General features: G+C 44.8%; 1 protein-coding gene across 2 annotated transcripts in view; it reads left to right on the top strand.

Moving 5' to 3' along the window:
- Positions 1-7,343: 7,343 nt before the first annotated feature.
- COL11A2 (collagen type XI alpha 2 chain) overlaps positions 7,344-24,342 on the top strand; it is a 185,751-nt gene continuing 168,752 nt past the window's right edge. For both annotated transcript variants that reach the window (XM_073561377.1, XM_073561378.1), the window contains exon 1: positions 7,344-7,581. In XM_073561377.1, the coding sequence (XP_073417478.1) occupies positions 7,479-7,581 (103 nt within the window). In that variant the 5' untranslated portion in view covers positions 7,344-7,478. The remainder of the gene's footprint in view (positions 7,582-24,342) is intronic.

The following is a 24,342-nucleotide window of genomic DNA, read 5'->3' on the forward strand; positions in this document are numbered from 1 at the left end:
GCAGCACTTCTAACTTTTAAGGAAAGGCAGCAAACTCCAGCACAGATATTGGATTTCGCTTGTACCAGGGAATATCTTGTGCAAGTGTAGGGTCCTAGCAGGTTCGCAGGATGCAGTGACGAGACACGAGACTGAGTGTGGTTTGTGGAATAAACTTTTATACAACTGTAGCCGCGGGGCTATATTAAGCTAACAACAAATGTAAACAACAATCAGTCCACGCAGGGACTCAACAACCCTAACAACACATTTTCTTATGGTGCATTTGACTAACCCGGTTTGCCCGGTTGCTATAGGCCGCGTATGACCAAACTGGGGGGTCCTTATCTCATATAATACACTTATCTTTCCAGGGGTCTGTCCGGATCACAGGCGTGGCTGCGTAGAGATCGCTGATGCGGCTGCCTTGACGCCTTGATATTCCGGGGTGAAACTGGGCTCGACAGACCCTTGAAAAAGCGATGCCGGTGGGGCGCAACAGGCCCTGAAGAAACGATGACGGTGGGGCGCAACAGGCCCTGAAGAAAACGATGACGGTGGGGCACAACGGGCCCTGAAGAAAACGATGAAGGTGGGGGGCAGCAGGCCCTGAAGAAAACGATGACGGTGGGGCGCAACAGGCCCTGATGAAAACGATGACGGTGGGGCGCAACAGGCCCTGAAGAAACGATGACGGCGGGGCGCAACAAGCCCTGAAGAAATAATGACGGTGGGGTGCAACAAGCCCTGAAGAAACTGTGCCAAATGGGTGCAACAGGCGTCCCCTTGCGACTCTCGTCTCACAGCAGAGTCATGACGCAGTCTCTAAATATAACCGTTCACCAACCTCTGCTCAGGGTCCCTTAGCAAACCGGATGGGGGCCCCTACTGCCACCTGTAGTGAGGTGGCGCCCTCTGGGGCCGGTGATGACAGGGCCGCAGCTGTGGGAGAAGGCAGGGGGGCAGTGTCCTGACCGCTGTAGAGGAATGGTCTCTAGTCGCAGCGGTCAGTGGAGGTCGTGGACTTGTCACAGCAGGGAGGGAAACAGCAGGGGCGGCTGTGTGCGTCCGTATGAGGGGATCGGCCGCCGGTGCAAGGCTCTCACGTGTCACTAGTCAGTGAGTCCGCAGCTTTCCTTTCACAGGGCCCTGTCGGTCTCTCCACAACACACCGTTCGCTCCCTCGGTCCTCTCTGTCTCACCCGACTTCTTGTCTGTTGTCCTGCTCTCTGTCAACTGCCACTTCAGCGTGCCCCCTGCTCCTGTTATGCTTGCCCCGCCCTGTTTCCCTGACAACTTCAGTCTTTTCTTTTACTGTCCTCCCAGTATTGTTCCCTCAGGAACCCTGATGGCGGTCCCCTGGGTACCTGCCCCTTCACTCTCTGGGAGTCCTCCTCCCCACACAACATTTGCTTGCAATCAGTCCTTTTCCCCCAATTTTCTTACACACCCAAAAGTGATATTTTCACAGGTGAGATCCTGTGTTTTTCTCCCTTCTCTATAACAGCTCAGGCCTTACGTACACACGTTACTGCTCCATGTGGCCGGGATGTGTGATATTGTGCCCATAATATATTACTAATATGGTGCCCATATAAATTCATGGAACAGTGCTTATTAGGACACCATATGGACCTATATGGCCACATACAACTCCTGCAAAAATTAAGAGACCTCTGCACAGTTTTATAAAAATCAGCTTCTCTATGTCTGACAGCCATTCCATTCCAGTGTCAGTTGAATTCCAACCAGAGTACACCTCATTCTACTTAATGTGCTTCTGATTAGGTGATCACCTGCACCAAATCTTATTTAACGAAGGAAAGTATAAAAAACCCTGCTGTGGGGTTCACAATCCTCTTGCAGTAGGAGAATCTGGATGGCAAAACAAGTGCTAGTAATATCCCAAAAGTAATAGGAATGAAAAAATAACTTTTAACCAAGCCAAAGGAGTTGAAAAGTTTTGAGTGAGGAAAAGAAAGGTTAAATTCTGGCTTTACTAGCAGAGGGATACAGTGAGCATCATGTTGCCTCCATCCTTAAAATTTCTAAGATGGCAGTCCATTACAACAAGATCAAGCAGCAGATATTGGGGACAACGAAGCTACAGACTGGCAGAGGGTGAAAACGACTCTCCACTGACCGGGATGACCGTCATCTTATTCGAATGTCACTCAGCAACCGCAGGATTGCTACAAAAGGAATGGCAAATGGCAGCTGGGGTGAAGTGCACGGCAAGAACAATTTGTACCGGGCTCCTAGAGGCAGGGCTCAAGTCATGTAAAGCTAGAAAAAAGCCTTTCATCAATGAGAAGCAAAGGAGAGCCAGGCTGAAGTTTGCCAAAGACCATAAGGATTGGACCATAGAGGACTGGAGTAAGGTAATCTTCTCTCATGAGTCTAATTTTTAGCTTTGCCCAACACCTGGTCCTCTAATGGTTAGATGGAGACCTGGAGAGGCGTACAAACAGTAGCGTAGCTACCGGGGGGGCAGAGGGGGCGGTCGCCCCGGGCGCTGAGCTTTGAAGGGGCCCACCGAGCTACGCTACTTTAACTGTATCGGCGTGCACAGCGCGCCCATACAGTTACATTCTGCGGCAGAGCAGGGAGAATCGATCTCCCTACTCTGCCGCCCAGCCGCTATGGGCCCCTGAGAAGGCAGTGGGCCCCCCACCTCACAGCCAGCAATGTCGTCCTGGACTCCTGCGCTTTAATCTCTGTGCGCACAGGACCTGTGATGAGGTCACGGGAGGGGCGGAGTCAGGGGGTCACATGATCAGGGGCTTCAGCTGCTGCAGGGCTCTGCTGTGCTGGTTGTCATGGTGCTGGATGAGGTGAAGTAAGTTTCTGTATGGGGTCAGGATTGGTTTACAGGGTGGATGTAGCAGAGCTGTGTGTGTTTGAGGTGTACAGAGCGGAGCCGTGTGTGTAGAAGGTGTACGGAGCAGAGATATGCATGTATGAGTTGTACAGAGGAGCGGAGCCGTGTGTGTATGGGGTGAGCAGAGCTGTTTGTGTACGGAGCGGAGCCAAGTGTGTACGGGGTGTACAGAGCAGAGCCTTGTGTGTACGGGGTGTACAGAGCAGAGCCGTGTGTGTACGGGGTGTACAGAGCAGAGCCGTGTGTGTGCGGCGTGTACGGAGTGGAGCCGTGTGTGCAAGGTGTACGGATTTGAGACGTATGTGTACGAGGTGTATGGTGCGGAGCCGCGTGTGTACGGGGTGTTCGGAGCAGAGCCATGTGTGTACAAGGTGTATAGAGTGGAGCCAGGTGTGTACAAGGTGTACGGAGCGGAGCCGCATGTGTACAGCGTGTATGGAGCAGAGCCATGTGTGTAAAGGGGGTGTGGAGCAGAGCCGTGTGTGTATAGGGGGTATCAGGTGCAGTAATAGGGACACATACGGCAGCAGCGGCTCAGCATTGGGGTATCAGGTGCAGTAATAGGGACACATACGGCAGCAGCGGCTCAGTATTGGGGTATCAGGTGCAGTAATTTGGACACATACGGCAGCAGCGGCTCAGCATTGGGGTATCAGGTGCAGTAATAGGGACACATACGGCAGCAGCGGCTCAGCATTGGGGTATCAGGTGCAGTAATAGGGACACATACGGCAGCAGCGGCTCAGCATTGGGGTATCAAGTGCAGTAATAGGGACACATACGGCAGCAGCGGCTCAGTATTGGGGTATCAGGGGCAGTAATAGGGACACATACAGCAGCAGCGGTTCAGTATTGGGGTATCAGGTGCAGTAATAGGGACACATACGGCAGCAGCGGCTCAGCATTGGGGTATCAAGTGCAGTAATAGGGACACATACGGCAGCAGCGGCTCAGTATTGGGGTATCAGTATCAGGTGCAGTAATAGGGACACCTATGGCAGCAATGGCTCAGTATTGGGGTATCAGGTGCAGTAATAGGGACACATACGGCAGCAGCGGCTCAGCATTGGGGTATCAGCAGGATGAGGAGTTTGTGCAGGTTGGGGATACATGGTGATGGGACTGGAATATGAGAAGTGAAACGTGTCGTTGTTGTATTCTCTGTAGCCGAGTCCTGGCTGGAGGAGTTGTCATGTCGGTCTAGGCCAGATGGAAAAGACGTGAAAAGTGACCCATTCCATCAGAAAGAACGTCAGCGGTAAGACACCAACTATACCTGTGCAGTAATCACATATGTTTTGTAGGACTGGTATTTACCACTGACCATATTGCGGTAATATCCATGTTGGTCTTTATATAGGGATTATTTTCAGTAACAGCGCAGTCATCTCCTACATCCACTATTAGGGTGCGTCACCGAGTTGTAATCAAAGTTACATAGTTAGGGGCCCACTCAGAATTTTCGCCCCCCCTGAACCGAAACCCTAGCTACGCCTCTGCGTACAAGCCACAGTGTCTTGCACCCACTGTGAAATTTGGTGGAGGATCAGTGATGATCTGGGGACACTTCAGCAAGGCTGGAACTGGGTAGGTTAATCTTTGCGAAGTTCGTATGAATCAAGCCACATACAAGGTTATCGTGGAAAAAGAGTTGATTCCTTCTGCTCAGGCAATATTCCCCAACTCTGAGCACTGGTTTTTCCAGCAGGACAATGCGCCATGCCACACAGCTAGGTCACTCAATGTGTGGATGAAGGATCACCACATCAAATCCCTGTCATGGCCAGCCCAATCTCCAGACCTGAACCCCATTGAAAACCTCTGGATTGTAAACAGGAGGAAGATGGATAGTCACAAGCCATCAAATAACTGCTTACATTTTTGTACCTGGAGTGGCATAAGATCACCCAAAAGCAGTGTGAAAGACTGGTGGAAAGCATGCCAAGACGCATGAAAGCTGTGATTAAAAATCATGGTTATTCCACAAAATATTGATTTCTGAACTCTTCCTGAGTTACAGCATTAGTATTGTTGTTTCTAAATGATTATGAACTGGTTTCTTAGCATTATTTGAGGTCTGCAAGCACTGCATTTTTTTGTTATTTTGACCATTTCTCATTTTCTGAAAATAAATACAAATTTTAGTGCCTGAAAATGCGAAGACATGTTGTCAGTAGTTTATAGAATAAAAGAGCAATTTACATTTTACTCAAAAATATACCTATAAAGAGAAAAATCAGACAAACTGAAAATTTTGCAGTGGTCTCTTAATTTTTGCCAGCGCTGCAGCTTGCATCAGACACAGACAGAAGATGGCTCCTGTGCTAGAAAAGTATATGGGCCCTTTGTGGTCCATTAGTTTATTAGAATGCCCCCTGTATGTGTCTTTGACATATGCTGCTTGTAGCTTTGAAGGTGGAAGTGGCCCTGTTACTTCATTTCAGGACCCCTGACCACAGGTTGCACTAATGGTATGTCCACCTCTGGTTTGCACCACAACCTGGTGCCAGTCTCCCAGGACCTCTGCTGCATGTCCCTTTGTGACTACCAGGACATCTTCTGTCCACTTGCAGCTTCCAGGACCTCATTAAGTCTTTTAGTTTGTCTGTGCACAGTTACCTGTCTGCGGGCTGGACTGGCCATCTGGCAATTCTGACAAATGCCAGAAGGGCCTGTCTGGTAATGGGCTGCCTTGTCTGCTATGTTGTTAGTAGAATCGGTGTTCTCAAGACACCCATACTGTTAAGAGTTGTGAAGGAGCACAAAGTCGCTGACTCCGTCACTTACCACAGCAGGTCACAGGTATTATTAAAAATATTGGATCCCATCTGGTTCATCGGGACAGGGACAACATGGGCCTGTGTGATTTCAAATGCCAGTGCTTAATTTCAGCCCCAGTCTGTACCTGCCTGTCTGCAATGTACTGGATGTCTCTTGTCTGACTGAGGCTTCCAGTAACTCTACCACCTGTCTGCAATCTCCAGGATGTCTCCTGTCTGCTTGCAACTTCCAGTAACTCTACCAACTGTTTGAAATCTCCAGAACTTCTCCTGTCTGCCTGCAGCTTGTAGTAACTCTGCTGCTTGTCTGCAATCTTCAGGATGTCTCCTGTTCGCCTGCAGGTTCCATTAACTCTGCTTCCTTGGGCTTCAAGAATCCACCTCACCTAGTGAGCCCTTAACATAAAGCCACAATGGCCACTCATTCCTCTCTGATTACAATGATAGATGAATGATTAAAGGTTCTGGGTGCTGAGGTTGTACTCCGTCTGACATGAATCTTTCAGCCCTCCACCCCGCTCCCTCCAACGCTCCCACATGCAGAACTCTCAGAATGATTGTTTTGTCCCTAAATATCATGCAGCAGACGAGCACCTTGAAACACTCTCCGGACTATGGAAGGAATTTGGAATCATAAAGAATTATTGTCTCTGCTCGGTTTGCTGCCGCTTTACCTGCCTGTCCCAATAAATGTTTACAGCATCTATTAAATCCCCTCACCAATTATATTTAGAGGACACTCCCAGAAAAAGTTTGCATTTTAAGAACATAGACAAGCTCGGGGAGCGTACCAGATATGCCAAGGTACACACTGATACTCCACAACTAAGTCGTTAAAGATGTTGACAGCCAGAAGAAAAATAGACTCAGTTTTTTTTTTGTTCAGAACAGCGCCTCTCTTGTCTTTTGGCAATATCTGGTATTGCAGCTCAGCCTCATACAGGAGTGACGCTGTTGCTGGGAAAAAGTGGTCTATTTTTTTTTAATCTCCTTATAAGCAAGTGCCCAACTATCCCGTCTATAATCCAGGAGGTAAAAAAAAAAGTGCGTGAATTAATTTTTTTTAAATTTCACGTTATTTTTTTCTGCCAAAGTCCTCATTAATCATGTGATAGCTCCGGCCTTCCCTCACTAATAATATACAAACTCCTACGTTTCCTGGATGCAGACCCCGATGACATTTCTGTGTTCCAGGATCTGGAGTCTACGTGTGAAATGGGGAATTCTGAGCCGTAAAGCGACCGACAGAATAAAAATGACTGATTAATGACAAATATTAGTTTACGGGCCGCCTGATAAATGCAATTAAATGTGTTCTGTAGAATGTAAGTCGCCCCTGTGTCCACAGGAGGAGGAAGAATGAGGAATTTCACACATGCCTGTGCCACCAGAGGGTGAAGGTGTGTGACACATGGGGGGATACATATGACAGACAGGTGGGAGGGTAGAAGCAAAGGTGAGGGGCAGAGAGTGACAGTGAGGGAGATGGGGGGCAGAATAGGTGACAATTAGGGATGGATATCATGAATTAATGACAAAGGGGAAGTGAGAAGGCGACAGTGGAGGTAAATAGGGAGGAAAGTGGGTGAGAGTGGGTGTGCTTAATGAAAGGGAGCTCACATAGGGTCTCACCTCAGACACCCCCCTCCTCCTCCCCTCCCAGCACAGGGCTGCCCTCCTCTCCCCTCCCTAGGCTGGCTGCACATGGTGTAAGTAGAGAGTTTCCAGCAGTAGCTGCAGCCTGTCCTCTGCTCTCCTGTCCTGCTCCCTTGCACCTAGCTGCTGCTGCTGCTGATCCTGCGGCCTCCTCTCCCCTCCCTTCCCTGTACCTGGGCACCATGCCCCAGCCTCAGCCCAGGAGATGCAGGGTCCCCGGGGTGCCCCCTCTCTGCAGCCTGGCGCTGCTTCTCTTCTGGCAGCTGTTGAGGACGCAGGCAGCAGGTAAGACTGGCATTTTGGGGGGTAAAATTATCATACCTGCTTGGGTGCACAACAGATGTGAGTGCGATGCAAGTGATGACTGCAAACAGAAAAGTTAGAATTACTTAAAGTGAAAATTGAAAAATTTAATTAAAAAATTTAATCCGCTTTATACCCAAAAACTGATTTTGGCCATTGAGTCGGTTAGTTATTTTGCATGAAGGTGTCACCAGGTGCCCATGATAAGAGGGATAACGTCTCAATCTGGGACCACAAGGGGCTTGGAAATATTTTGGAATTCTGAGCCGAGCTGTCAAAGTCATCAATAATGAGTCAGAGCTCCGGACTGGCACAGATTTCCAGACAGACAGACAGACGGGGAGGTGTCCCATGTGCACAAAATGTCACTGCAGGAATATTAAATTACAGTACGGAAACCTAAAAAAATGCTAGAAGTAATGAATGGAGAATGGGCAGATGGAAAATATAAAATATCAGGTGCAGCCAATTCAGCAAGATGCAGAGGTTGTGAGTGCTCTGTCCGCTGTGTATAATGTATCTCCCCAAATGACAGCCGCTGTCACCATCTCTGGATGAGGAAGAGTTAAATATTGAGAACTTAGAATAAATGCGATTTATAGTAATGAAAGAGTAGAATAAACGTAACCCTTAATATCCTGCACAAATTCTAAGTGATATTAATGACAGGTGACACTGGAAGGCACTGACATCCGAAGAGAAGCCGCAAGGAGCCCCAGTACCCCCAACTTGCGGGTCTGCGGACATCCACCAAGGGAATTTATGGGGGGGTTGCTGGATTATAGGACAAGCATGAACCACCTGCTGTGTCTCCAGGGACACATTCCTTTTGGGAGAAATATGATTTTTTGCCAATTTCTTGCACAATGTGTATCTGCTGCCATAGACTTATATTCTGAGGTTGTTTTTTCTAATCTTTCCCGTGAAAATGTATACATGTTTTAAGAATACGCTGAAAAATTGTGGTCCTGGGGCTCTTGTATTGTAATAATGTACGGGATGTCTAATGGCAGGTTGTGCTCCTGCCATAATCCAGGTTTTATACCGCCATATGATGTGCGGTTACAAGTTACTATATACAGTATAACATATACATAATATGGATGATATTTATGGATTGCGCATGTATAATAGAGCATATGTCATTCATATTCACTTCTATGTGCTAAGTGTGACTTGGTATTCTGGTCATAGTAGAATATGAGGATGATCGCCACCACCCCTTCCCAAATATGAGGATGTCCACCGCCCTTGCCCAAATATGAGGATGCCCACTACCCAAGCCCAAATATGAGGACGCCCACCACCTCTGCCCGAATATGAGGATGCCCACCACCTCTGCCCGAATGTGAGGATGCCCACTACCTCGGCCGGAATGTGAGGATGCCCAGCACCCCTGCCCTCGCGCCCTTACATAGCAGCACTTTGTGCCTAGGTGTTTGTGTAAGGATGCCTACAGTGTACATATAGATATGTGAATGGCGGTGTTTGTGCAGAGCTGTGTGTGGTGTGCAGGCGATGCAGGCACACAGGGAGCGCAGGTAGAGGTTACACTTGGGGATGTGAGGTATGCCTTGGAGTGCAGCCTTCATACCACCCTCAGTGACACTCATATCTCAAAGCAAGTGGTGCATGCAAGAGGCGGCTCTGCGAGATTTATCACGGTGCTGGTATTTGCAGCATATGGTCCTGAAATTGGGGGTGGTGGGGGCACAGAGAGCATTTTTTAAAAAAAAAACTGGGTGATAGCACTGGGGTTGGTGGGCGTGGGCATGGAGCAGGTAAACCTCACCTGGATGAGGCCTCATCAAAATTTTAATGACTCTGGAGAGTAAAGTGTTAACCATTTTTTCATCTTCTTTTTTTTCTTTTTTGCTTAAAAAGCTAAACAATTCGAGGAACTGTGCTCAGTTTTTGTGGATATGTATTATTTTCTTATTGTTTTTATTTTGTTTAAACTTTTTGAAACTTTTAGTAACAGTAAAGAGTTGACATTAATAAAGTCTGGCCTATTATTTGTTTCTGAGGTTCGGAGACATTTAAAGAATTCATAAGACAATTTCTCTAAATGTCATGTAATTGATTTATTTTGTCATTTGGTGGGTGACAAAAAAAATAACTATCCCCACCACCACCACCGAATTTTTTCCTCTGACGTTTCTACCGCACAGAGAACAATGAAGATATTTTATTGTTTGACCAGCCAGATTATTTTTTTTCTGTTCGGTTTGTTTCTAATGAGCTCAGCACTGGCTGATGGAACAAGAAGACTTTTATAGCGAGCGCAGAATTTTCCATGAAAGCAGAATGAGATTTCAATTGCACAAATCCATAAAAAGGTGCCGTGATCTCTGGGAAAGAGACGACTCTTCTGGCTCTGAGATTGAAAAAATAAAAGGCAGAAACTAAAAACTAAATGAGTTAGTAAATGATATCAGATTCCCTGGATAACGGAGGCAGAATTTGGGGGGTGCACATCGGGACCACGCTGCTATGTATCTAGAGACTGGAGCAGATCTCTGCTTGTCAGCAGAGAGGGTTACACAATTGGCAATATTTTTGTAAAACTTTTTTTGGGAAAAATTCCGCTGAAGTTTTTGATGCATTGTTTTGGGAACAAAGTCAGATGTGGATCCAAATGGAATAGGTAATATAGCAAGGACGTCTGTTGCTGCACTTGTGAGTTTAGATTGAAAAAATACACCTAAAACTGCATGGGTGTATTCCCAAAAAACACAGAGTGTGAAATTGCCCTTATAATGAGATCGAGCCTACTGGACCAGGGAGGCTTCGAGGAAAGGAGACGCAGCAATGAACTCGTCAACCACTGCTCTAACACTTAAGAAATAATGAGCCTTGGGTCCAATCCAAGATGAGGAAATGGTGTAGGCCAGGGATTGAGAAGAACATAAATGGCAGTCTAGGAGCAGAATCTGAAGGGACAGAGGTCATTCCAGGACATGGGGACATAGGACATAAAGGAGGAAGATTGATCCCCAGTTGTCAGGGTTCGATTCCTAAAGCTGGAGCATCGGCACCCGGTGAATGGATGGGAATCATTATTCTATATTGCTGTGGAGTAAGATGTGGATTACGAGGGTGCAGATGTCCAGGATAGTCCAGAGCATCTGACATCACCTGATTTGGCGGATCACTATGACTCCTGTGTGACTGTAGTGAATGCCGCCCTCTGTCCTCTACCTGATCACTATGTGCCAGGGAGGCTGAGGTCTGCGAATAGTTGGAAAGAGGTGTCACTTATTTGAGTGGAGGACAGCAGGAGAGCTGGGAGCCTGGGATGAAAGCAAAGCTTGTTAGGAGCGAGCAGTGAATCTGGACGTTCTTATTACAGTAGAGAGTAAAGTGTCAATCACCCAGGTCCCAGAGTGGACTGGAGAACGAGGGAGATGAGCGAGATCGAGTCCACTGCCCCAATGTGAGCTACAGTATTGGACCAGCGATGGATGGATGGACTCATGAATTATAATATTATTTATAGTGTTTTGGAGACATAACGTGCCCCATTAATTGGCACCGTATCACACGAGCTTCAGTACAATGAAAGCTCCTCCACCAAGGAAAAAGTGCTCAGCAAATACACCTACAGATGTAGGACTACACCATGAGGACTGCAGGCAAAAACCAAGACTTGCATTAAAAGTTGATCTCCTTACAGACGTCAGACGTTGACCAATATGTATGTTATATGGTGGAGCTGATAATCTATCACTGGATATCCAGCCTGGATAAGGCAGTGGTCTTCTCAGAGAGGTGGCTTTTGCAGATGATTCATTGTAGTCTGATAATCACTCCTGTTAGTTAGGCCCAGACAAAACATGAGCTTGACCCAAGTGTGGACCATGAAGAAGCAGTAGGGGAATAACGAGACTTCCAATAACTGAATCACACATGATGGATGTTACATTACATGTTAACTTTTCCATTGGCTTCTAGGTCAAACATCCACATAGAGCCTTCTGACATGGCAGTAAAATCAGTTCTGGATTGCTATAATCTATAGATACATTGGTGTAATTTGCAGTCTTTGTGCCCCAGTGCAAAATCTCCAATATGACTTCCAACTTTCTTTAATGGTTTTTGTCTTCTCACATGGGCCGATGGAACCTTTTGGGTCTCCCTAAGTACCAGGCCCAATGTAACTGCCGCCCCTGCACCCCCTGTAATTACACCTCTGTAGATAAGCTGGGACTTGGCAAGGTCTGGTGCCAGCAGTGACTATGTTCTGTAGAAAGGATATACCGTATACTGAGGCACGGTGGGTATCCTGGGTATGGACATGTGATGATTCGTGGCGTTTGATATTTAATTATCTTACAGCTATAGCTTTGTGGTGTGTGGAAGTGTACATCTATATACACATGAGTATAATGCTTTGATTATAGGAATCTGTCAGTAGGATCTGTCAGTAGGATCAACCCTCTCAGCCATCTCTATGGGCCTGCAGATCATAGGAAGCTGAATAAAATGACATCTTGATATCTGCGATCCGATGTTTTATTCCAGAGAACTCCACGTGCTTCTTAATATGTAAATGAGCTGTTCCAGGCTATGGGCTGGACATAGACTCCGCCTCGAGAGCTTATTGCAGATGAAAGGAGGCGTTACCAGTGTGACACATGTAGATCCGGAGAGCAGACTGTCTGTCATTACATGTCTCACAATGGTAACACCTCCTTTCATTTACAATAAGGTCTACATCACTCCAGAAAAGTAAAGATGAGGGGCATTGTGTTTTCTCCTACTTTTAGATTTTTTTTAATTCCTGGAAGACCCTTTTAACGCAAAGATACAGATATATTTATCATGAAGAACTAAGGAAAGGCCTCACAGAAGCAGGTGAAGCCAATTCTATGAGGTCACCAGATGACTGGGAGTCTGCAGATTGAGCTCTGGGCATGGAGGTCCCTTGCAGGTGGCCACAATGGCATCTACCATTACTGATACCTACTGTATGTATATAGAGAAACCATATGTAAGAACAGAAGGGTTTATAGAGATGTCACATGGAATAATAAGAAATAATATTATATTCCATAGCTGGAAATATTTGGGGATAATTACCAGGGATGATGTAACGGTTTACCGTACATAGAGAAGGGTCATTACACACCAGAAGGTTTAATCCCACAGTTTTATATACGTATAATGGAAGCGTAACTGTATATAGAGACACTACATACAATGATTTCTCTGCCTATAATATGAGGCTGACAGAGGAAACCTTTGTGGTGTTGGAATCTGCTGGACATTGCCGCCATGGCAGTATATACCATATAACTGGTGACGTCGGCACGTGATGTCTGTGTTTTCATGTCACTTTATGGCAGACTGTCGGTAACCTGATAGATTTCTCTGCTCTTTGAATTAATGACGAGAGAGATCTGCAATGTGAAACGTCACTTAGGAAATGGCTGTGGGTGTGATCCGGGCTCAGAGCGTTCCTCTCACACAAAGCATAATGTGGAGATTATACTCCAAGTGTTGGCTCTCCTACAGAAATAGCAATCAGGGATGAAATGCAGGATGCTGAACTCTCACCCTGAATGCTAAGTCCAAATACGCAGCCCATAGATCTCCCGGACCCCTCTCCCCTCCATGTGCTGCACACCCGGCGACCATTATTCTATAATATGTAGGGTCAGTGTGATGGACGCCTGTGACCAGAGTAAAGTGTTAGAAAGAGGAAGTTACAAGTATCAGGAGTCGTAAACTTCCTTCTAGTGGAAATAAAAACACAAGAAAATAGCAGCAATATTATCAATTATCATCAGACATATTGGTAAAATGGATCATATACCGAATGCACAAGTCACTATGTCACTGCTATAGGGATCCAGAGTCAGAACAACTCTGTAGTGCAAATATAAAATGGACGGATGAATAGTTGGATCAATGGGTGGATGGACAGGTGGGTGGGTAGGTTGGTAGATGGATGGATGGATAGGTGGATAGATAGATGGATCGGTGGATGGATGGATGGATGGGTGGGTGGATGGATGATAGGTGGATAGCTAGGTGGATGGATGGATAGGTAGGAGGATAGTGGGTGGATTTGATGGAGTGACGGGTGGGTGGATTGATGAATGGAGAAGTGAATGAATATGGATAGGAGGATGGATATGTGGGTGGATGGACAGGTGGATGGATGGATAGGTGGATAGGTAGGTGGATGGATAGGTACATGGATGATTGGATAGGTGGTTGGATGGATGGATAGGTGGATGGATGGATAGATGTGTGGATGGATAGGTGGATGGCTGGATGAAAAGGTGGATAGATAGGTAGATGGTTGGATGGAAGAATAGGTGGTAGGATGGATGGATAGATGGATGATAGGTGGATGTATGGATAGATTGGTGGATGGATAGGTGGGTGGATGGATGAATAGGTGGATAAATAGGTGGGTGGATAGGTGGATGATGGATGGATGATAGATGGATGGGTGGGATAGATAGGTGGATGGATAGATGGGTGGATAGATAGGTAGGTGGATAGATGGATTGATGGATAGATGGGTTGACTGATAGGTAGATGGATAGGTGGATGGATGGATAGATAGATAGATAGATAGATAAATAGATAGGTTTATTGATGGATGGATGAATGGGTGGATAAATAGATAGATAGGTGGATGGATAGATGGGTGGATAGATAGGTAGATAGATAGATGGAATGATGGATAGATGGGTGGATAGATGGGTAGATGGATAGGTGGATGGATGAATAGATAGGTGGATGGATGGATACATGGGTAGATAGATAGTTAGATGGATAGGTGGATTGATGGGTAGGTGGATGGATTTATGGATGGATGGATTAACAGATGGGTGGATAGATAGGTAGATTGGTAGGTGGATAGTTGGATGGATAGGTGAATTAATGGGTAGATGGGTAGATAGGTGGATGGATAGGTGGATGGATGGATGGATATATAGGTGGATGGATGAATTGGTGGATATCTAGATAGATGGATGGATAGATAGGTAGATAGATAGGATGATGGGTTGATAGATAGGCGTATGGATGGATAGATGGGTGAATAGAAAGGTGGATGGATAGGTGGATTGGCTAAGTCAGTACTCCAAGTAGTTTAAGTGTAACAGTTGGGGACTTTATTGGCTTAATGTATTGGGTCAATAAAATCCCCATTTTGTTACTACTTGGAGTGCTGCCTTTCTTTTTCTTTGAATGAGGATACAAGTAAGGATTCTCAAACCAGGAACCTGAATTGTATACCAGTCTTGGAATTTACAAAGTGCAGGTGTTTTTATTTTTTCCAAATAGATAAAAGGGAAAAAGGTGGGCAACACTCAATTTTGCAATTTCATGCAAAAAATGTGTGCATTTATTGGCCCATGAAAACAGGACATTTTTTTGAATGGATTTTGCTATTGAGTGCTGCCCACTATTTTGCGTTTATCTGTCCCATAGATTGGTGGGTTACTGTGGCCTGTCACCTATACCTGCACTTTTTCTTGTGCAATTCCATTTTTTTCTTTTCATAGATTCTCAGCCATGGTGCCCAAGCTTTGAGGCCATGTAGTGAAGTCATCACTTGGTTCTCGGCACTTATGTAATCATTTAGTGACTAGTGAGAAGAGCTCTGCTGCCCCTGATAATATCAAGGTCATGTTGTTGGCCTTTATAGATATTAAGCCCTATTACTGTTGACTACTATGTAGCACTTTTCTCTTTTATATTGAGCTTTTCTTTGCATCTCTAGATAAGGATTCACAGAGATGTGTTGTTTTCCAATGGGGACTTTGTTCATGATGATGGTAGCAGCCCATAATTTTTATATTCTTACTAGGCCTGCACCTAAGGTGGCATATTCAGGCGATCACTATGTAGCAGATCGGCGCTTCAGTACTAGGATCTCTTATTTTTGATGACACAATTCTCATTTTAAAGATTTGTTCTTTACTAACTTTCCTTTTGTACTTCTTTAATTAGAGGTGTTCATTGTTTGTCACATGCAGTCAATGATCATCATATAATAAAGCTTAATCTTGTGGACCGATTGCTGCAAAGCTTGTATCTTTTGAAGGAGCAGTTCCTTCCTTTGACCAAAATCCTCTCAGATACATTTGCCGCCTGGTGTCCATCTTGGTCTTATTTCCATGTTACCACTTATCTTGAATATTGTGTCATCATACTGTATATTGTTGTTGGGTGGGAACACATTTTCCATATTCATCAGATTTCATTCAGATGGGAGATTGAAGAGTGGACATGATCACAAATGTTAGGAAGCTGAGACGGACCAGAGTGTCCTGTTCTCCTGGTCCATGAAGGTCATGGTCCTTTATCACTTACTTTTTTGATGCACCAGAGCTGAATAATTTGCTTATATGTAATTGAAAACCCCACAATCAAACTGGGAGACATCCATTACTGTCCGTGGCCACAAACACAAGCCCATTCCTTTATGCTTATTATACCTCTTTTGGGATGAATTTCCCTTGTAGCACAGATGTAAGAAGAGCAATGGAAGAAGCAAATGGGGCGCAGATTGTGAAAGTTTCCATAGATATATCAGGTTTCTGTGTTTCTAATATGACCCTGCTAATAAAGCTTTAGGGAGTGAATCTCAAAAATTCATGGTGGAAATGTAAAATGTTTGGATTGATCTGTTATTATATGAAAGTGGATTCTTTTAGTTTGTGTATGGAGGATCCCAATTATTCTCCAATTATTCTAATCCTGAACTGAAGCTCCATTGTGCCAGATCTTAATAAAGGACGGGTCCATCAGAAAGTGACGTACATGCATAAATCTGGATAAATCGTTAATGTCACTCACACTATAAGGCTAGGGTGACACCACGGTATGTTCTCCATCTGAGAAAAATGGTTTGATTATGCTAATCCGACTCTAACTAGAGTGAAATCCAGAGAAGAAATGATGTGGAGAAGAAAAAAAATTCTCCAATTTTCTCCATTCGTGAAAATTGGGCCACATTTGTCATCTGAGCGCAGTCCGATTTTTTTTCACGGACCCATAGACTTGTGTGATCTAATTATCGGAGGCAAATCGTGCATGCGGTGATTGTTTTCCTCAGACCATGCGGCCTTAGGAAAAAATCGGATATGTGCACGGCCTCATGTAAGAAAATTAGTGCAAGTGTGATCTGATTTATTTGTTGGGTAGCACTCGATCCGAAACTACGGTCATTACACGAGCCCTAAGGCTATGAGATCCGCTCATCACCATGTCGCCCTGTGATTTCTGCTGCGTTGGCCGGTTCACCAGGCAATCATGTCTATCCTGAAATAATACCTGAGATCCTAGATAAAATAGTTGGCGAGCTGTCAGAGGAAAGGTATTCGCTGGTCAGAGAGAAGAATGAATACGTCAAACAGCAATTCACATGAGCCCTGTGCCCCATAACCGCACACGCTAAAGCCATATGGATCTCATTCCTCAGACACACACGGCTACTGTTTTCCTTTGAGTTTTCCATGCGCTGGTATTTGGCTGTGTCTGGCCCGTACACTGATGTTTCAGGAAAGGATTTCTACTAAATTAGTGACAGGAATGTGGCGCTCAACAATGCAAGTTTTACAAGCCGTCGGTTATGAGTGTTTGGGGTCCCTCTGCATCCGCACCCAGGGACCCCTGAATTGGCCCCTTTGAAATGGAAATATATTGAGTTTTCTTCGCCCAGGTTGGTCCCTGTGAGTGCTGAGGGCATCCTCTGTCTGAGGGAAGGATATTCACAGAGAGCCCATTGTGTGGATGGATGCACAGACCTCCTGTTTATAGAACTGCTTCACTTTGGGTGAAACCGGGGGTCTGAACGGAGCGAGGGAGGGGAGGTCAATATTTGGTTTGGTTTTAGAAAGTATGTGTCACAAAAAGATAATTTTCAGAATCTCTCCTGTCCTGTCTGTGCTGAACACTGCGATGCATTCACTAACAGATTGTCAGAGAGATGATCAGGTTTACGTATATACTGTGGACCCCGAACTGGACAATTAGCCATTATAACTCCAAGATTTTTAATGTCATAACTAAAAAGCCTCCACACATTTCTGTATAGATCACCACATTTTGTCTACATCTTCACACAGATTATAATCTCTCCTATCCCGGCTGGGGATCACAATCTGACATACTGGTGAGGTGCCCGAGGGTCCATAGTTGGAGAGAGCCCATAGGCCCTTATAGCCATCAGTCGAATTCCTCTTGGAACAAAATCAGTTACCGTATGTCAATTCTGCCCTTCAACTCACCAAACTGACCTACTACACCACCCTGATCCCCTCACTATCCAACAACCCCAAGAAACTTTTTGACACCTTTCACTCTCTCCTAAAGCCGAAAGCACAAGTCCTATCACAAACATTTGTGCTGATGACCTGGCCTCCCACTTTATAGAGAAAATAGATAATATCCGTCAGGAAATCCTCTCCCAGCCCCCAGGGGCAGTGACTCCCATCCCTCCCTGCATTTCCCCTGGCTCACTCTCCACAGTCAATCCCATCACAGAAGAAGAAGTCTACAGGCTCCTCTCTTCTTCTCGTCCGACTACATGCACCTCTCACCCCATTCCCTCACATCTTCTCCAGTCTCTCTCTCCAGTCATCACAACTCACCTAACAACAATGTTTAATCTCTCCCCATCCTCGGGTATTTTCCCATCCTCCTTCAAACACTCTATCATTACTTCATTATTAAAGAAACCCACTCTCGACCCATCCTGCACAAACAACTACAGACCAGTCTCCAATCTCCCCTTCATCTCTAAACTCTTGGAGAACCTGGTCTACTCCTGCCTTACCTGTTACTTCACTCTCTCCCTCCTAGGCCCTTCACAGTCTGGCTTCTGCGCTCTACATTCAACAGAAACTGCACTCATCAAAGTGACCAACGACCTTCTGACAGCAAAATGTAATGGTGAACACTCTCTACTCATTCTTCTCGACCTTTTGACAGCTTTCTACACTGTTGACCACCACCTCCTACTCTCTAGGCTCCAGTCACTAGGCATTAAGGACACTGCTCTCTCCTGGTTCTCTTCCTATCTTTCAGACCGCTCCTTCAGTGTTCTGTTCGCTGGCTCCACTTCATCTCCTCTTCCTCTCACTGTTGGGGTACCCCAGGGCTCAGTCCTTGGCCTCCTTCTCTTTTCCCTCTACACGGCCCCAATTGGACAGACCATCAGCAGATTTGGCTTTCAGTAGAATCTTTATGCTGATGACACACAACTATACACGTCATCCCCTGACCTTAGCCCCGCTGTACTACAGAATGCCAGTAACTGTCTTTCCGCAGTCTCCAACATCATGTCCACTCTCTATCTGAAACTTAACCCCTTAACCCCCAAGGGTGATTTGCTCGTTCATGACCGGGCCAATTTTTACAATTCTGACCACTGTCCCTTTATGAGGTAATAACTCTGGAACGCTTCCATGGATCCTGGTGATTCTGACATTGTTTTCTCGTGACATATTGTACTTCATGCTAGTGGTAAAATTTTATTAATATAACTTGCGTTTATTTGTGAAAAAACGGAAATTTGGCGAAAATTTTGAAAATTTCGCAATTTTCCAACTTTGAATTTTTATGCCCTTAAATCACAGAGATATGGCACACAAAAAACTTAATAAGTAACATTTCCCACATGTTTTCTTTACATCAGCACACTTTTGGAACCCAAATTTTTTTTTCTTAGGAAGTTATAAGGGTTAAAATTTGACCAGCGATTTCTCATTTTTACAACACCTTTTTATTTTTACGGACCACATCACATTTGAAGCCACTTTGAGGGGTCTATATGATAGAAAATACCCAAAAGTGACACCATTCTAAAAACTGCACCCCTTAAGGTGCTCAAAACCACATTCAAGAAGTTTATTAACCCTTCAGGTTCTTCACAGGAATTTTTTGAATATTTAAACAAAAATGAACATTTTAACTTTTTTTCACAAAAAAAATACTTCAGGTTCAATTTTTTTTATTTTACCAAGGGTAACAGGAGAAGTTGGACTGCAAAAGTTATTGTGCAATTTGTCCTGAGTACGCTGATACCTGATATGTAGGGGGCAACCACTGTTTCGGCGCATGGCAGCGCTCAGAAGGGAAGGAGCGCCGTTTGACTTTTTCAATGCAAAATTGGCTAGAATTCAGATCGGACGCCATGTCACGTTTGATGAGCCAGCCCCTGATGTACCTAAACAGTGGAAACCCCCCCCACAAGTGACCCCATTTTGGAAACTAGACCCCCCCAAGGAACTTATCTAGATATGTGGTGAGAACTCTGAACCAAGAAGGGCTTCACAGAAATTTATAACGTACAACGGTACAATTAAAAAATCATATTTTTTCCACAAAAATGATCTTTTCACCCCCAATTTTTATTTTCCCAAGGGCAACAGGACCCTAAAAGTTATTGTGCAATTTGTCCTGAGTACGCTGATACCCCATATGTGGGTGTAAACGACTATTTGGGCGCATGGCAGAGCTCAGAAGGGAAGCAGCGCAATTTGACTTTTTTGGCTGGAATTGAGATCGGACACCATGTCGCGTTTGGAAAACCCCTGATGTACCAAAACAGTGGAAACCCCCCACAAATGACACCATTTTGGAAACTATACCCCCCAAGGAACTTATCTAGATGTGTGGTGAGAACTTTGAACCCCCAAGGGCTTCACAGAAGTTTATAACGTACAGCCGTACAATTAAAAAATCATATTTTTTCCACAAAAATGATCTTTTCACCCTCAATTCTTTTTTTCCAAGGGTAACAGGACCCTAAAAGTTATTGTGCAATTTGTCCTGAGTACGCTGATACCCCACATGTGGGGGTAAACCACTATTTGGGTGCATGGCAGAGCTCAGAAGGGAAGCAGCGCCATTTGACGTTTTTGGCTGGAATTGAGATCGGACACCATGCCACGTTTGGAAAGCCCCTGATGTACCAAAACAGTGAAAACACCCCACAAATGACACCATTTTGGAAACTAGACCCCCCCAAAGAACTTATCTAGATGTGTGGTGAGCACTTTGAACCCCCCAGTGCTTCACAGAAGTTTATAACGTCCGGGCGTGAAAATAAAAAAATCGTATTTTTTCCACAAACATGATCTTTTAGTCACCAATTTTTTTATTTTGCCAAGGGTACCAAGAGAAATTGGACCCCAAAAGTTGTTGTCCAATTTGTCCTGAGTACGCTGATACCCCATATGTGGGAGAAAACTACTGTATGGGCACACGTCAGGGCTCGGAAGGGAAGTAGTGACGTTTTGGAATGCAGACTTTGATGGAATGGTCTGCGGGTGTCATGTTGCTTTTGGAGAGCCCCTGATGTACCTAAACAGTGGAAACCCCCACAAGTGGCCCCATTTTGGAAACTAGACCCCCTAAGGAACTTCTCTAGATGTGTGGTGAGCACTTTGAACCCCCCAGTGCTTCACAGAAGTTTATAACGACCGGGCGTGAAAATAAAAAAATCGTATTTTTTCAACAAACATGATCTTTTAGTGCCCATTTTTTTATTTTCCCAAGGGTACCAGGAGAAATTGGACCCCAAAAGTTGTTGTCCAATTTGTCCTGAGTATGCTGATTCCCCAAATGTGGGAGAAAACTACTGTATGGGCACACGTCGGGGCTCGGAAGGGAAGTAGTGACGTTTTGGAATGCAGACTTTGATGGAATGCTCTGCGGGTGTCATGTTGCCTTTGGAGAGCCCCGAATGTACCTAAACAGTGGAAACCCCCCATAAGTGACACCATTTTGGAAACTAGACCCCCTAAGGAACTTATCTAGATGTGTGGTGAGCACTTTGAACCCCCAAGGGCTTCACAGAAGTTTATAATGCCCGGGCATGAAAATAAAAAAATCGTATTTTTTCCACAAACATGATCATTTAGTCCTCTATTTTTTATTTTCCGAAGGGTAACAGGAAAAATTGGACCCCAAAAGTTGTTGTCCAATTTGTCCTGAGTACGCTGATACCTCATATGTGGGAGAAAACTACTGTATGGGCACACGTCGGGGCTCGGAAGGGAAGTAGTGACGTTTTGGAATGAAGACTTTGATGGAATGGTCTGCAGGTGTCATGTGCGTTTGGAGAGCCCCTGATGAACCTAAACTATTGAAACTCCCCACAAGTGACCCCATTTTGGAAACTAGACCCCCCACGGAACTTATCTAGATGTGTGGTGAGCACTTTGAACCCCCAAGTGCTTCACAGAAGTTTATAACGCCCGGGCGTGAAAATAAAAAAAACATTTTTTTCCACAAAAATATTTTTGCCCCCAATTTTTTATTTTCCTAAGGGTAACAGGAGAAATTGGACCCCAAATGTTGTTTTGCAATTTGTCCTGAGTACGCTGATACTCTATATGTGGGGGTAAAACACTGTTTGGGCGCATGGCAGAGCTTGGAAGGGAAGGAGCACCATTTGACTTTTTCAACGCAGAATTGGCTGGAATTGAGATCAGACGCCATGTTGCATTTGGAGAGCACCTGATGTGCCCAAACAGTGGAAACCCCCCAATTTTAACTCCAACCCTAACCCCAACACACCCCTAACCCTAATCTCAGCCCTAGCCCTAACCCTAGCCCTAACCCTAGCCCTAGCCCTAACCCTAGCCCTAACCCTAATGGGATAATGGAAATAAATACTTTTTTTTATTTTATTATTGTCCCCTAACTAAGGGGGTGATAACAGGGGTTTGATTTACTATTTATGGCAGTTTTTATGTTTGGCACCTGTCACACGCTAAAAGACGCTTTTTATTGCAAAAATAGTTTTTGCATCACCACATATTGAGAGCTATAATTTTTCCATATTTAGACCCACTGAGTCACGTAAGGTCTTATTTTTTGCAGGACGAGTTGACGCTTTTATTGGTATCATGTTCGGGCACGTGACATCTTTTGATCGCTTTTTATTCCGATTTTTGGGACGCAGAATGAACAAAAACCAGCTTTTCATGAATTTCTTTTGGGGGGTGCGCTTACACCGTTCCGCGTGCGGTAAAATTGGATGGATAGGTGGATGGATGGATAGATGTGCGGATGGATAGGTGGATGGCTGGATGAAAAGGTGGATAGATAGGTAGATGGTTGGATGGAAGAATAGGTGGTAGGATGGATGGATAGATGGATGATAGATAGGTGGATGTATGGATAGATGGGTGGATGGATAGGTGGGTGGATGGATGAATAGGTGGGTGGATAGGTGGATGGATGGATGGATGATAGATGGATGGGTGGTATAGATAGGTGGATGGATAGATGGGTGGATAGATAGGTAGGTGGATAGATGGATTGATGGATAGGTGGGTTGACTGATAGGTAGATGGATAGGTGGATGGCTGGATGAAAAGGTGGATAGATAGGTAGATGGTTGGATGGAAGAATAGGTGGTAGGATGGATGGATAGATGGATGATAGATAGGTGGATGTATGGATAGATGGGTGGATGGATAGGTGGGTGGATGGATGAATAGGTGGATAAATTGGTGGGTGGATAGGTGGATGGATGATAGATGGAAGGGTGGTATAGATAGGTGGATGGATAGATGGGTGGATAGATAGGTAGGTGGATAGATGGATTGATGGATAGATGGGTTGACTGATAGGTAGATGGATAGGTGGATGGATGAATAGATAGATAAATAGATAGATAGGTTTATTGATGGATGGATGAATGGGTGGATAAATAGATAGATAGGTGATGGATAGATGGGTGGATAGATAGGTAGATAGATAGATGGAATGATGGATAGATGGGTGGATAGATGGGTAGATGGATAGGTGGATGGATGAATAGATAGGTGGATGGATGAATAGATAGGTGGATGGATGGATACATGGGTAGATAGATAGTTAGATGGATAGGTGGATTGATGGGTAGGTGGATGGATTTATGGATGGATGGATGGATGGATGAAGAGATGGGTGGATAGATAGGTAGATTGGTAGGTGGATAGTTGGATGGATAGGTGAATTAATGGGTAGATGGGTAGATAGGTAGATGGTAAATTGTTGCACCTTTCCAGTATTGTGGGTACATAACTCAGTGGGCAACATGAAAATCACACCTGAAACCTGATAAAAAGGGGAGAAGTTGACTCAATCTTTTCATTGTGTGTCTGTGTGAGGAGAACAGAAAGAGGAGAAGAGAACTGTCTGAGGACTTGAGAACCAAAATTGTTGAACAATATCAATAATCTTAAAATTAAAAGTCCATCCCCACAACATATTCAAGACGTTTACAACCCAAATTGTGTAATTGCAATAATTTTTTCAGAGAAATACTTTTCAGGAACAATTTCAAGGGTGCCAAAACTTTCGGCCATGACGGTAAATTTCAGCATTCTTGATCCTTCTTCTCTGTGACATCTGCTGTTGTGGGACAGTTGTAGGCCTTCATGCTTATTAGACTGATATCTTCCTGACAGACAGAATGCACTATTTGTCCTGTGTCAGATGGATGAAGTCGTACAGATACTGTATGTTACGCGTTTTCACTAGGAGCTTTTTCTGTTGTATACGTTAAATGTAACGTCCGTTGTGAACAGAGCCTCACTTTGTCACAAATTGCACTGTTAAAACTTCAAGCTGTATCATGTATGCGGCATTGTCATATAGAGTAGTCTACGGCAGTAATTGGTGATTACATTAGGATATATACTAATGACAATATTAGTAGTTATTGTACAGCTCGAGATCGATAATTTTCTCCTCACATTAATATTGTGTCTATCC

Source organism: Dendrobates tinctorius, unplaced genomic scaffold, assembly GCF_039654945.1.
Source record: "Dendrobates tinctorius isolate UK_male_01 unplaced genomic scaffold, ASM3965494v1 ptg000315l, whole genome shotgun sequence".
Taxonomy (NCBI): Eukaryota; Metazoa; Chordata; class Amphibia; order Anura; family Dendrobatidae; genus Dendrobates; species Dendrobates tinctorius.